A 13837-nucleotide genomic window follows, 5' to 3' on the forward strand; every position below is an offset into this window, starting at 1 on the left:
AGCTCAGCGTGAGAAACGGAAGGGGGGATGATGTCGATGGACTGAGACACGGCGAAGGATGGGAACATAAGCCGTCCCTTAAATCCGGTGCAGGCGATCATTCACAAATACTGTACACACGCTTCTCTCAATCAAGCTCGGGCACCTTTGAGGCCAATCTTCTTAACTTGGATAAGGCAAGAATGTCTACTTCCAATGTTGGCCATACTGACGAGCTCCCCATCGTAGAGGCAGGTTCGTCATGCCTGGTCCTTGCCGACGAGCGGCTCCAGCGGCGGGTACCGGTTCGGCTGGAGGAAAAGCGCAGAGACCGTCTCTCACGGCGCGTGCGACGAGTGTACACGCCCGTTCCATGGATGGGGAGAGCCGGAGAATCGATGCCTCTTGGCTCAGGTATCTAACTGGGAGGACAAACCCATCAAGCTGGTCTCAGGTCTGAGTACATGTTTCGATTTTAGAGCTCGCCTGCATTCAGACTCTGTGAAAACGACGTATCGACTTGTGCTCCGCGGAATTGTAATGTGATATTCATGGCCAATATCTCTCTCCGTTCTATCTCTCTGCCACCAGCGGGAGACTATCGGGATAGATGGGAGGAGCAGCCGGCCTTACTACCTGAAATCCCTTCTCCGTCGGTGTCTTTCTTTTAAAAAGTCGACGCCACAGATACTGAGCGGAAAATATCCCCGTGTATCTATCAAGATCTTCTGACGGAGCATCAATGTCCTGGTGCGGAGGTTGGGGTGTACCGAAGACAAGATCAGATTCTCGAAAGGTGTAATCATTCCATCGAGGTCCTCGTAGGCTCTGGGAGGATGTTTCGGATGGCTCTGAGGGCTCCGATTCAGTACCAGAGATCCAAGAGGACATGTTGCTGTTGGCATCCCTAGCTGATTCCACAGAGTATAGACCGGCGTGCAAGGGAAGCAAGTCCTCCGTCAGATGTCTGCAGTCAGGTTTGGAGTTTGATGCATCAGTAATGGATGCAAGAGAGTCTGGCTTATGAAGCCGGGTAGACTTGGGAGGGCGATAAAATCGTGATGTGGCAGTGTTCTGGCTCTCCTTAACTCTCTGCGCTTCTTTCTCTGACCAGGGGTTCCCTGTTGAGGGAGCTACGTCGGGCGTATCTTGAGTCCTGACGGCATTGAAATATGTTGCCGAGGAGTCCGGCGACAGTATTCGTTGCCGAAGCTCACGAAGACCGTAAACCTGTAGCGCGCGAAAGACAGATCGTCAGACAGGACTTGCAACTCTTGAAGGTAGGTATAAATCACTTACCGGCGGTTGTTCCGTCCTGTTACAGGGTAGAAAGCACATCAGCACCCGACAAGTAGTCGGGAGCCAGAAGACCATTATCATGACCATGGCGTGCAGCCCGAGCAAAACATAACCAACTATGGTCTGCCCTGTGTATGTAGCGACTCCGGGTACGAACGTAGTCATCAGAGCAATAGTAGTGAGTCGAGCAACGGCACAGACAATAGGCAGTGGGCCAGACAACTCCGGCCAGATTCCAACACAGCCCAGAAAGATGATCTCGTATATGGCCAAGGTCACGATTTGTGAAGTCCCAGATATTTGGAGAGCGCCAATCGATATGCCTCGAGCAATTACAAGCAAAAAATATACCCAAACAAAGGCACCCTCCTTCTTTCTTGGGCTTGCGCTCCGATCACGAGTATTGGAGCGAAGGATCAGGATCCCTAGAGTGGGCGTTGACAGCTGCCGCCAGAGCCAGGCAAATGCGATCAAAAGCACGAATATGGAGCCGGCAGCGAGGGTAGAATGATACGCTGGTAGTATCCTGGCAAAGTCGAACTGATACGACGATATAGCGACTAGAGGCAGCAAGAAGTAGGATAGAATGATTCGGAGCACCTGGCATGTCGCGTTCCGGATGCCGGTCAGTCCTCGTCCTTTGTCGGCGACGTGAAACCGTCGGATTAGCGGCCAAGATAATTCGACAAGCAGGGTCCCGACGATGGCGATCATGAGAATGATGATGACCATGTTTAACCAGATGTCCATGGTCATGGGAGATCCAAGATGCTAGGCCATGAGCTCAAGTCCAAACGTTCCCCCATACGTGCCATTGACTTCATAGATGCCATCCCTGGTACTTGGGTAAACGTGCCCGTGGCTAATGAGGGCGCTATTGCTGAAAAGCGAAAACCAGTTCAATCGGCTAATAGCTGGCTGATAAAATCCGGGATAGCGGAGGCTGAGACTTGCAGTGAGGAAAACAAACTGCACATACATGAAAAATTCGACCAGGGTGGGTAAGACTTGACATGCCCGATCCCGCTGGCCCCCACGCTGGCCATCCTTACGAGCAAGTGTAGTTCCCAGAAAGAAGACGGCCGATCCCAGGACCAATGCAAAGCCTGCTATAGGAACATACCGAAGGAGGCCAGATTCCAATCGGTTCAGCCCGGGAGTGATTTGCGCAGTTAAGCATTGGAGTTCTTCTGAACTGTTGTTTTGGAGGTGTACATCGGCGTGTATCCATGATAGAGGGTAGAGAGCGCCCAGATCGGTCGATGTATACGCCCTCAACAAGCTCTGATACGGGTATCGGTCCAGCTGGTGACATGTAATGTTGAAAGTCGTAGATTCGCGGAACGATGAAGCGAAAATCTGAATATCGACATTAACTCGCGGAGCGTTGCCTAAGAGCTGGAGACACTGGTCTGTCTCCGAGAGCCAATCAATGGTGAGAGACAATTCTGACGTTCTTTCCGGAAGATGTTCTAATCGTGCATCTAGGCTTACTGGCGCAGTAGGGAAAGACGAAGTTTTGCACGGGTTCGCTTGGAGATATGCGCTTGACGCCGGGCCAAAAATATAAAACCACAACGTACGTCGAGCAAGCATGTTGTGGCAATACTCCGTAAGCGCAAATAAGACAGCGTAAGACCAGGGAGGGGGGAAAAGGATCCCAGGAGGGACACGAGCAAGTGTAACGAAAGCCGTGCAGGAAGATTTCTTGTTGACAATGGCGGGTAATCAGCATGGATCCTTCCCCTGGATTTGGAGCCACGAACGCGTGGATGTCGGACACTCGTACAGGGTACGGAGTAACGGTACTACCGATTGTCTTGCCGAGCGACCGGCAACTACGCAGGCGTGCTCTGAGCCATTTGACCCTGCAGACGCTAGTATCTAGTTTACTTGGCATACTAGGACGAAATGGTTCGGGGCACCAAGTGTGGCACCAACTTGGTGCCGCACCGACTTCGGCTAATTATGTAATAAAGTTCTTTAGGCCCCTCACACCTATAGATATCTCTATCGGTCTCAGCATAAGGACACCAACCCCGCGGAACGACCTAGGCCACCAAGAGAACCATCGCCTGAGCCGCAGGCCGATCTATGTCTAGAGCCTTCTATCACCTCCGATTACGAGCTTCCTCCTTCCACTGCCCCGCCAACTTTAGGTCGAGAGAAGAGGAAGGAGAGCTTCCACAAGGATGTTTCAGGAGAGGCGAGAAGCAGGCCAGATCAAGGGAATGACTAGTCTGGAATGAGATATCATCAACACTATGAAAGCCTATACAAAGTCAGCCTTGCAGAGCCTCGCTATAGCCGACGAAGGAGTGAGAGTTAGCAATAGATGCTGGTACAAGTGCATCAGTAAGGTATACAATGATTTTATGGTGTTCCCCGTACTAAGTATGTATGCCGAACTTGGCGCGAACTTGGTGCTGAACTTGGTGCCCTGAACGGTAATGGGTATTACGCACAAGGTAATGGGTATTACGCACCCCATCCCCTTTCGGTTAGCGTCGCTCGGGTAACCTTTTCTTGTCAGGAATAATTTTCCCTGGTATCCACCCAAGCGTGCCTATTCACAGCGTTCTAGGCTCGCGTTCTAGGCGACGTTTCAGGCGCCCTAGGCTCGCAAAATATGATGAGGCTAGGAACGATGCAAGGATCGATGCAAGTGATGCTGTCTCAGTGCTAGTTAGAGGCGGCTCTCACCTATTTTCTATGGGAGCTCCTTTCGCCGCGCATTGCGCTCCACACCTAGTCTAGTCGAAAAGTCATGGTTCCTGGGATATGAGTTGGCTGTCCTCGTCCTCGTCCTTCGCCTCCGCGGCCTCTTCTTGCGCCTCTTCCTGCGCCTCCGCGACCTCTTCCTCCTAGGCCTCTGTTTGACTCATTTAGATGTCTCCTTGCCTCCTGATTGGCCTGTTCTATTGCGGCGTCAGTCCGCTCAGGCTCGGTCAACATCCGCCTGTTATTCACATCATATCGATGCTGCGGGATAATATCTGGTGGTTGCGCAACCTCAGCATGGTTGAATGTGATCTCTCGGCATCGATCTAGACGCCAGTGAACGTCGAAATCCTCAACCTGTAGAGGCCCCATTGATTTAATGCGTGCTCGGATGATATGAAGACATGAAAGGCCTCATCGACGCTCGAATGAGTCTGTACAAGGTCTCCATGTTGTTAGAGAAGCCCGCAAGGTCGCTGGTGTTGCATTTATATAAATATTGTGAGGTTTGTATACCTCTTCCACCTTGAGAAGTGCGTAGATTGATATATGAGTGACCATAAAGGCCTATAGTAAATGAGGCCTTCTTAATTGGCTGTTATTAGCAAGTCTTGCCATGATCTCGATAGCCATATCCCTGTGAATATATTCGAACTGTCGAACGATGGTTGAGATATCGCTTTGAGTGCTAGATAGATGACTCTTTAGCACTCGATGCCTTCCTTCCAGACATGAGGTTGTGACTTTGCCAAAATGACGATGATTGTCGGTGAAACAACGCCAAACTCCTTTATTCCTAGTCCACCTGGTATATTTAGATAGAACGCTTTTAAGCTTAACATAGTAAGCGTCTCGGATAACCTTCTCAGTCGAGAATAATTTTTACTTGCACCTCTCTAGGCGCCTATTTTCTTGCCCTCTAGACACACGATTTCGACGCCCTAAATCTCTATAACTTAGGCACCCTACGCCTATAATTTAGGTACTTAGACCCTATAATTTAGGCACCTTAACCCCATGATTTAGATATCTTAGACTTAAATTTGCGTCAATCTTTAGGCTTAAATGTCTAAATTTAACTCTTCACTCTAATTCAAGACCTCGGTCTATAATTCTTTCCAGAACCCAATCTCAGAACCTCAACAATCGATTTCAAAACTTCAATGGTACACTTCAGCTTTTCAGTCAACAACTTCGGACCCAGTTACAGGCAAGGTAGATGCATTTCCGTTGTTGTTCTAGTCTGAACTAATTCTATCGTGGGGATGAATGCTCATGGTGGGAAGCTACAGCTACTGCGCTGTACTTGTAAAGACGATCATTGGCAACGCCCGCAACTCAGCTTAGTTCAACAACAAGCCTCGCCCTCATGACGACTCTTCCAACCTCACCAGTGGCATATTCGTCGAATTCGCAACGCGCAATGACGCCCGATGCTCTTGTAGCTCTCATCCTGGGCATCTTTGGCATTGTTGCCACGATTTCCATAGACGTTGGACATGCACGGAGCACGGCCCGACTAGTCTCGACTTCTAGAGAAGCACCACGCCTCCAGTATCGCCGACAGAATCAGGAAATTTACGATGCTGAAGTATTCGAAGAGAGCAGTCGTTGATTATGGGTGTGCTTGAAACCAGCTCCTCTGCACTTGAACTCGGAATATGTCCCGTGGCGGGGGATGGAGGATTGAAATATGCACGTCTCTTATGGTAATCCAGATTTCAAACTTTGGACAGACAACTTGGCCCATGAGTCGCGGTTTCTAATCTATGACTTGTTCTGGAGCCAGGCTTAACCCCCTCCTTGTGTTTACACTTGGAAGAAAGCCTTCCGAATCAACCTTTCTAAAGGGGTATATTTATCATCATTTTCGGCCAGTCGTCTTGGCCCAGGAGCCCTCTAGACAGACCTTGCCCTCTAATCCCAGGTCACGTCTCAGACGTCACTCCCAATGCCATAAGTGCAGCACCCACCGCAGATCCGTCTTGGACGAATCCAATGCTAAGGCGTGACTCTAATTGTTGTCCAATGTCGGGTATGTTCCTCATTGCTGTCCGCATTTCTGCCTCGAATTCCGGATAGAGTTGGATCAGGGAGCCATCCACGCCCACGTCGATCGTATCGTTGTCTTCCCAGCCAAGAACAGCGCTAGAAGAAGAGGGTGACGTGGATTGGAGCTTTGCCGTACTTCCATTTCCACTTTTAGGTGGGATGCACACCGCTTTCTTTAACCAGCTCATGAGGCGGCCAAATGATAAGCCCCGACCTTCACTTTTGCTCGAAATCCGTGGCTCAGTGTGTTCTGTCACACGGTATACACTTGGTCTTTTCCGCATCAATGAAGTCGAATTGATATGGCCCGCAGCAATGATTGTTGCCGTCAACAGTATTCCCGCGAGACGCGCTGAACGTCGGACGACTGCTGCTGCCAGCCGTCGAATCGCATCGATATCGTTGTCAGACATACCAGTGGCTCCAAACATCTGCGACACAACACTTTTGAGCGCCCGATGAGGTGTGTTCGCTATCTGCGACAGAAAGGAACTGTGCAGGCCCTTATGTCTGAAAACGGGGGAGTCGCCATCCAGGATCATATCAAAGAGACCGTCCTTCCAGACGGCCATTAGTACCAACCGGAAAAGCTCGGCCAGGTATAATCCAGCTACGCGCTTTTCGAGCATCTGGTCACCTGGATGAACAGATTCCTTATCCAACTGCACGTCGTATGGTGTGCTTGGTAAGATCTTCATTTCATCATCCAGGCCACCCCATTCGGTGTTGATGATCATGAAGTCGCCGGGCTCCCGCTGCGCAAATTCGGGCTGGTCATGCACTCTTTTCACATTTTCCAGGCGTTCAACGTATGCGGCGTTGGTTCCTGTTCCGAAAATGGCAGATATAGGTGGCCAGGAAGACGTTGAAGTGGTATATGACCGGGTCAACAATGTTCCTACGCTGTCATTGGCGAGTACGGCCACATGAACGGGGAGACAGAGGGCGTCAATGGCGACTTGAAGCATGTCGCAAGGATTTTGCCCAATTGCATCTGGAATATCCCAATCCTTGTCCCACCGTAGTAGGCGACCATCCCTTGGAGATTGCTGATGGCATGTAAAGCTGAAGGTGAACCCCAGACCCCAGAAGTCCGATCTAGGAGAAGCACCTCCCTTGCCCTTCTTTAGCCGTGATTTTAACTCGGTCGGAAACTGTTCCTGGAGGAACTTGTGGATCTGCTCTGCGATGAAGCCAAACAACGGCCTGTGACTCGGATTGAACCTGACCTCTCGCGGGACGGAGCTCGTGGATTTGACGACTGTATACGTCGAATCGCCATGCAACTCAACTGAACATACCCTGCAATTGGTACCGCCGAGGTCGACGGCGAGATAGGTGCCGGACTCGGAACCTGACGGTAAGCGGGTGACATAGGACGGGATCTGGATGGGAGCATTCTGTGTCAATCCCGCCCCTCGACCCAGTTAGAGGAAGATACATGGAAGGGGATGGCGGACTTACTGAGCAAGTCAACGAACCGTGCTGATATATCACGCGACTGGCTTGGGTTGATATCAAGGCTTTGCACGATGGCCTGAGTCTTATCAAGCAGGTTTTGCTCCCTCGTACATGGGTGCACCATAGTCTCTACCGAACTTTGCACGACATGGAAAGAGAACACCGCTGGCGCGCTCCGGCGTTCCCATTGTCTTATCAAGCAAGCCTCAAATGCAATTCAGAAGCGAACATGTGAGAAAAAGTTTCATTTCGGGACTGTGGCAACTCCACGATCAGGTCTGTCAGTCGACCAGTCCAGCTATCGCAGTCCCGGTCACCAGTCCGGGGGGCTTTGCCGGGTTTTGCCGAGTTTCGCCGAGTTTCGCCGGGCGTTCTCTTAGAACTATCCGGAGTCCACTTGTCCCGAATGGCCTATCTGACTTCCAATCGTCCTGTCTGCCTGTTCTAACATTTACCTCTCCGCGTATACTCGAGCCGTACCGAACTTCACCGGAAGTGCAAATATGAGCTCTACTGCCAACGAAATTGTTGAGCCGAAAGCTCGAAAAGCTTGTAGTCAGTCTGCGCCTCTGGCTGTGGGTTCGCTGACACTGACACTGCGGGGATCCAGTCAATTGCCGCCGGCAAAAGATGAAATGTCGCCCGGGCGACGATTCTGCCTGCCGGCGATGCCTCCGTGCTGGTGTACCTTGTATCTTTGTGCCACGGGCAAATGCTGCTGGTATCGGCATCCCGTCCATCCAGCCGACGACGACAGAGACTACTCTGGGCTTCAGCATCCTCCACCGGCTTCAGAAGATTGAAGACTTGCTAGGGATCTCGGAGTCTGCGACTCCTGACGATGCCAGTGATGCTGTGAGCAATGGAGATCCTGATGTTCTTCCACAAAATACTTTTTGGAATGCGGTTGCCGTGCTAAGGAATCTCGCCCCTGCCCGAGTGACCCCTGCAGTCTGGGAACGGGGGACCATCATGAGCTTATGGTCTAGGTCTGCTACCAGTTCAGTCCACTGATTTCGCATGGCTGACTATTCTAAGCTTCCACGAGCGAATGCCAGGACTGCACTTCATGCCCAGCAGGCAGGTCTTCACGTCGCCTTGCCCTCTGCTCCTGTCGTCCATGCTCTACTGTTCCAGCATCCGGGGTCCCGACGATATCAGTAGGTTGGCTCCTCAGTATTTCACAGTCCTTTGTCGTGCGATGGCACAATTGAGCATCCCAGACAGCAAGGTCAGTCAAGTTCCTCGGCAAGCCTCGGCAGCCGAGGAATGGGCTTTCCAAACAATTCTTGCGATTGTCTTGGCCGGACTGCTGTGCGAAGCCACGACGCGAGAAACAGGGATCTGGATAGCAATCGCCTATCGCTTGATGCTAGACCATTGTCCGCCCTGGGTGGACGAGCGGTCGAGAGAATGGCGCAAACTCTTCAGCGGCGTGCAAATCGTCGACCTAGAGCACGCCTCCATACATCTCGCCTGCCCCGTCATTCCAGCCTCTGCCCCGTTGCAGAAGCTCCAGGCGCCGGCCAGCGACCAGTTATCTCGACTGTCTCGGATCATGCATGCCGGGCTGACGCATTTCACCGGCCGTGGCCTGCCTACGATCTGGTCCTGTTTTGCACTGGAGCCCTCCCGGCTGGACAGTTCAGGCTTGACGTTCAGTGGGACTGATGCGGCCGTAATTCGAGACTGGGCCAGACAGTTGGATGACTGGCTTGTCGAATTCAGTGGCTCTAACCAGGATTCGCCCGAGGATCGCGCCTTGGTGTTCCGTCAATACATCCTGCATCGTCTGATGGTCTTGTCCATCTACCACCCGGCACGAGGGTGCAATCTCTACTCTCGGACCATGTCACCGCGAGACCAAAGTGAGCTCTTGCTGTCGGCGCGTGCTGCCCTCCAACTCCACGCAAATGATAAGACCATCTGGTCGAATTGGGATCTTGTCATGATCTCCTGGGCTGCTCTTATTGTCACGCAGGGACTTGAGGCAGGATTTGGACAAGAAAACGGTACGCATGTCACGAGCGTCCACAGAATTGAGAGTTGCTAACATACATCTAGATCTGGAACACATCAAAAATCACATTGGTGTTCTCCGACAAATCCATGAGCCAGTTCCAGGACTTCGGGCAAGACTTATTGCTCGCCTAGAGCCCGGTTTGGAACAGATCAATTTTCGTGATGCCCAATTTCAGCAACAACATACTCAGGCAGAAAATATACCTCTTGCCTTTGATTCTTCATGGGAGATCTTCGACCAGAACAGTCTCCAACAGCTAGCTCTACCTAGTTGGTCAGTGAGCGGTCAGATGCTGCCACTCACATAGCTATGGCAATACGCCTTCAAAAGGGCCTGGCAGCAAGTGGCCACGTCATAATCCGTGACGACATTCGGTCAGGAGTCAGCTCATCGTCTTCCAAATATGACTTGGAATCTGGTGTCTGGGGTGGCGTCGCACACAGTTTTGTCCTCGGAAGTACGCTGTGTCGTTGGTGTTTGGATATATTCAAGGTGCTGAGATCTCCGAGACTCTTGAAATACTGTTCCGCAACTCATTAGCCTATTGAGCACTTGTGTAGGGTGTGCAAAGGCTCACCTTGACAGTGGCATATTTGAGCTCAAGGGCAGCGTCCTCATCCACCACCACAATGCCGTTTGGATGCAGCTGGAGACAAGACAAAGTGCACATCTGACTGACGCCGCCCTCGATTGCGTTGCGCACGGCAGACGCCTTTTGAGCACCGGTGGCGATAATGACCACTTCTCTAGCGTCCATGACGGTCTGGACACCAACGGTGAGAGCTCTCGTGGGTACTAGAGACAGATCACCACCAAAGAAGCGAGCGTTCGCGTGGATCGTGTCCTGTGCCAATACCTCGACTCTGGTCCGACTCACCAAGCTGGACCCCGGTTCATTGAAGGCGATGTGCCCGTCGCGCCCGACTCCGCCCAGAAACAGATCGATACCGCCCGCGGCTTGGATCTTGTCTTCATAGCGCGCGCATTCTTCATCGAGATCTGCGGCATTACCGTTCAAGATGTTGATGTTTTGTGGCTGGACGTCGACATGGTTGAAGAAGTTGGTGAACATAAAACTGTGATAGGATTCTGGATGGGTCTGTTCCAGGTCGACATACTCATCCATGTTGAACGTGACGACATTGCGAAAGCTGACGGTGCCAACACGATAGGCGTCGACCAGCAACCGATAAATCGGGAGTGGACTGCTCCCAGTGGGAAGGCCCAAGACAAAGTATGGCCGTGTATCCGTGGGAGCAAAGCTGTTGATTCGATCTGTATCTCCACGTTAAAATGTTACCAGTCACCACTCCTGGGCAGACCGGGAAAGAATGCAAATACTTACCGATAATGTGCTGCGCAATGTTGGCGGCGGCTGCTTGACTGTCACTCAAAATCACCACCTTCATCTTGATTGTGCTCCAAAGGGCTTGTAAGATTCGAGGTTGGGCGACAATTCTTCACTGGGGACCAAGCACCGTTTCACACCTCGTGCACAGCTCAGCTTCATATCTCGAGCCCGCGACCTAAGCAAACTCCCGAGTGGCTGGGGTTCGATTCTGTCTCGACTTTGATCTCCACTGGCCTTCAGCGTCTATCTCACAGCAACAATAAAACTCAGGTCCGCTAATGCCGGGTTTGGCCGGACAGCATTTGCACAGTGACCTGTCTTAGGTGCATGATACCCGGCCCGGAGGTGGACTGCCAGATACCTCTAGTTAGGAATGATCGGGAACATCCTGGAAGTGGGTATTTGCGGCCTGAAACTACTCTAGTGCTGACGTATTCCTAGCGTAGTATCTAAAATTTATCTGGGGTCTCGTGATCCTCCTTTTGAACTGGCGCCATGTACCTTGCTCATTCCAGAGCCTCGGGTCGGCGAACGTAGTGTCCTTGACATGTCATTGTTCTGCAAATTGGCATTATGTGAATCTAGAGCGTTTGGAGCACGATTGAACCTTGACTGAGGGGAACAAATCTTCCCACGTCCAAGGCTATGGATACGAACAAAGTTCACTCTCGACACAACCGTAGCTAGTCCTCATCTACAACTCGCAGCCTCCGTCTCTCCCTTCCATGTCCGTAAAATTGCTCCCTGGACCACGTAGATTGACCATTGTCACACGAGTGGTGGCCCATCTATTGCTCCTTGGCCGCCGCAATCTTCTGCTTATATTTCCCTTTCGCCACAAACCACCATCCCAGAATCAGCACCACGAGGCCGCCGAGAACAACGCAGGTGTAGTTCATGTTGGACACCTCGACCGGCTTACTGTACGGGAAGCTGAAGAAGACGATGGCGAAGAGCAGCCAGCAGACCGTCACGCCGTTGACGACCCAACCCAAGAGCCCGTTCATGTGGAACCAACCCCGGTACATGTTCCTGCGCCCGGTCAACATGTTGGTCAGGATCGGGATCAAATAGGCGCAGTTGTTGATGGTGACGGCAGAGCCCAGCATGCTGTTGAATGCGGTGCTGCTGCCCAGGTAGATGCAACCGAGCAGGGCGTTGGCGGCGGTCACGCCGAGCTGCGCGTTGAGCGGCATGCCGAAGCGGCCGCTGACGCGAGCCCACACCGGGGAGAAGGGTAGGGCGTTGTCGCGAGAAAAGGCCCAAAAGACACGGCCGGTCGACAGTTGGGATGAGATGACGCAGGGTCCGAGTGCGACGAAGAGGATGAAGGTCAGACCAAAAGCGCCACCGGCAGACTGGGTCGCTTGTCGAAAGAGTTCGCACAGCGGCAGGCCCGTGTTGGTGGTGGACAACGCCGCATAGTCCTGGACACTGAACATGAGACCGATCAGGTAGGTGATGCCGGTGAAAAACGCAATGGACAGGGTGATGCAAAGTGCAATGGGGGCGTTGCGGGAAGGCTGGAAACAAGGCAGGTAAAACGTCAGTGTCAGAAATACTCGGTCGAATGTTGGGGCGTGAGAGAAAACTTTACATTTGGCATTTCTTCCGTGATGTGCGTGATACCGTCCAAGCCGCCCAGACTGTAGAGTGGGTTGACGAGGCCCGTGATGAAGCAGATGACCGAGTTGTTCCACCCGGTGTTGTTGATCCAGGTCCGAAAGACAAATTCGCTGCGACGGTGCGTCGGGGCACATGCGACCACGGTGACCAGGACCACCAACCAGCCGATTTGTAGGTAAAAGAGGGAGAATTTGTTCAACGCCGGGATCACCCGGTTGCCAAACATGACCACGGCCGCGGTGAGCAGGTTCAGCCCCTGGTAGATGATGAAAATCTGCCAGGTGGTCAAGACGAGGTCTTCGTGGTACACGGCAATCAGAGCCCCAAGGGTCTGAGCGTAGATCAGATTCGTCGAGGCGGTCGTGAAAATCCCTGAGAGGCGACCCCCGTTAGCAACTGCTTCGCATCCCCCCCGGCTCGTGTGAATTTGTGTTTGTCTGTCACTCACATCCAGCCACGGTGAACCAGCCGGTGACGAAGCTCAAGAACGCCATCATCCGCTTGGGGGCCACGGCCGCGATCCAGTGGTACATGCCGCCTTCGGTCGGGTAGCTCGACACGAACTCCGCGAGCGAAGCTCCCAGGAAGCACTGGAGGAGCGTGACAAGAATGAACCCATAGATGATGGCCCCAGGACCGCCGGCGTTGATCTCGGTCACTATACCCAAACCCAGGCCGGTCCAAGAGATGGTCGTGGTGGACGCCAGCCCGATCAAAGAAAGTGTGGTAAAGTGCCGCTTCAGTTCTTGTGTGTGGCCTGTGATTTTCTTCGGTCAGCAGGGATGAATGGAGAATCGAATTGGAAGTGGAAGAGCTCTCGCCCGTACCCATCTGAGCCAGCCGCAGCTCGTCGCCGTCGACTTCGCCAGCCTTGGTCGCGGGTGCATTCATGGCTGCCGCATCAGGAGTCTTGGAGTAGTCCTCCATTGTCTGTTCTCGACTTGGGCCGAAACGCTCGAATAAGATGGTGGAGCCTTTTCTGGACGTCGCGTGCGTGTCGTGGGTATGGGGAGGCCCGTGGTGCTGCTATATACACTGTCGATTCCGGCCTCACGAAGTCGGGGGCTTATCAGCTGCAACCGAGTCATCGCTGCCACGTCCGTACCAGAGCACATATGTGGATGTGAGGTGGTGAGAGACTATGGCTGGGGCACGCGACTCGTGTAATCACACTCCCGGTGAACCGGGCCGGATTCACCGGGCATGATCCCCCTTCTTGCAGCTCCTATCCCTGGACATGCCCCGTCGGAATTGGCCGCTACTCCGCCCAATTGCCGTCGGCAGTTATCTAATCTTTTCGAGGTTGCGACTCCGCAGCTGCGTCT

The 13837-nt window shown here is 52.6% G+C and overlaps 6 protein-coding genes across 6 annotated transcripts; 1 reads left to right on the forward strand and 5 right to left on the reverse strand.

The window, feature by feature from the left end:
• Positions 1–552: 552 nt before the first annotated feature.
• Positions 553–2028, reverse strand: PV08_07031 (uncharacterized protein; the record flags this gene model as incomplete). Its single annotated transcript, XM_016381363.1, has 2 exons — positions 553–1209; positions 1279–2028. The coding sequence occupies 2 exons, from the start codon at positions 2026–2028 to the stop codon at positions 553–555; spliced, it is 1407 nt and encodes a 468-aa protein (XP_016234465.1).
• Positions 2029–2049: 21 nt separating this feature from the next.
• On the reverse strand, positions 2050–2874 carry PV08_07032 (uncharacterized protein; the record flags this gene model as incomplete). The annotated part of the gene is made up of 1 exon (XM_016381364.1): positions 2050–2874. One exon carries the CDS (start codon positions 2872–2874, stop codon positions 2050–2052), a length of 825 nt encoding a protein of 274 aa, XP_016234466.1.
• A 3053-nt stretch (positions 2875–5927) lies between these two features.
• Positions 5928–7636, reverse strand: PV08_07033 (uncharacterized protein; the record flags this gene model as incomplete). The annotated part of the gene is made up of 2 exons (XM_016381365.1): positions 5928–7468; positions 7516–7636. 2 exons carry the CDS (start codon positions 7634–7636, stop codon positions 5928–5930), a joined length of 1662 nt encoding a protein of 553 aa, XP_016234467.1.
• Positions 7637–8015: 379 nt separating this feature from the next.
• PV08_07034 (uncharacterized protein) lies at positions 8016–9842 on the forward strand (the record flags this gene model as incomplete). The annotated part of the gene is made up of 4 exons (XM_016381366.1): positions 8016–8067; positions 8123–8501; positions 8551–9524; positions 9577–9842. The coding sequence occupies 4 exons, from the start codon at positions 8016–8018 to the stop codon at positions 9840–9842; spliced, it is 1671 nt and encodes a 556-aa protein (XP_016234468.1).
• A 16-nt stretch (positions 9843–9858) lies between these two features.
• PV08_07035 (glucosamine-6-phosphate deaminase) lies at positions 9859–10944 on the reverse strand (the record flags this gene model as incomplete). The annotated part of the gene is made up of 3 exons (XM_016381367.1): positions 9859–10056; positions 10113–10810; positions 10881–10944. 3 exons carry the CDS (start codon positions 10942–10944, stop codon positions 9859–9861), a joined length of 960 nt encoding a protein of 319 aa, XP_016234469.1.
• Positions 10945–11674: 730 nt separating this feature from the next.
• PV08_07036 (uncharacterized protein) lies at positions 11675–13439 on the reverse strand (the record flags this gene model as incomplete). Its single annotated transcript, XM_016381368.1, has 4 exons — positions 11675–12409; positions 12484–12884; positions 12961–13269; positions 13340–13439. The coding sequence occupies 4 exons, from the start codon at positions 13437–13439 to the stop codon at positions 11675–11677; spliced, it is 1545 nt and encodes a 514-aa protein (XP_016234470.1).
• Between the last annotated feature and the right edge of the window lie 398 nt (positions 13440–13837).

The sequence above is a fragment of the Exophiala spinifera genome, assembly GCF_000836115.1.
Source record: "Exophiala spinifera strain CBS 89968 unplaced genomic scaffold supercont1.5, whole genome shotgun sequence".
Classification (NCBI taxonomy): Eukaryota; Fungi; Ascomycota; class Eurotiomycetes; order Chaetothyriales; family Herpotrichiellaceae; genus Exophiala; species Exophiala spinifera.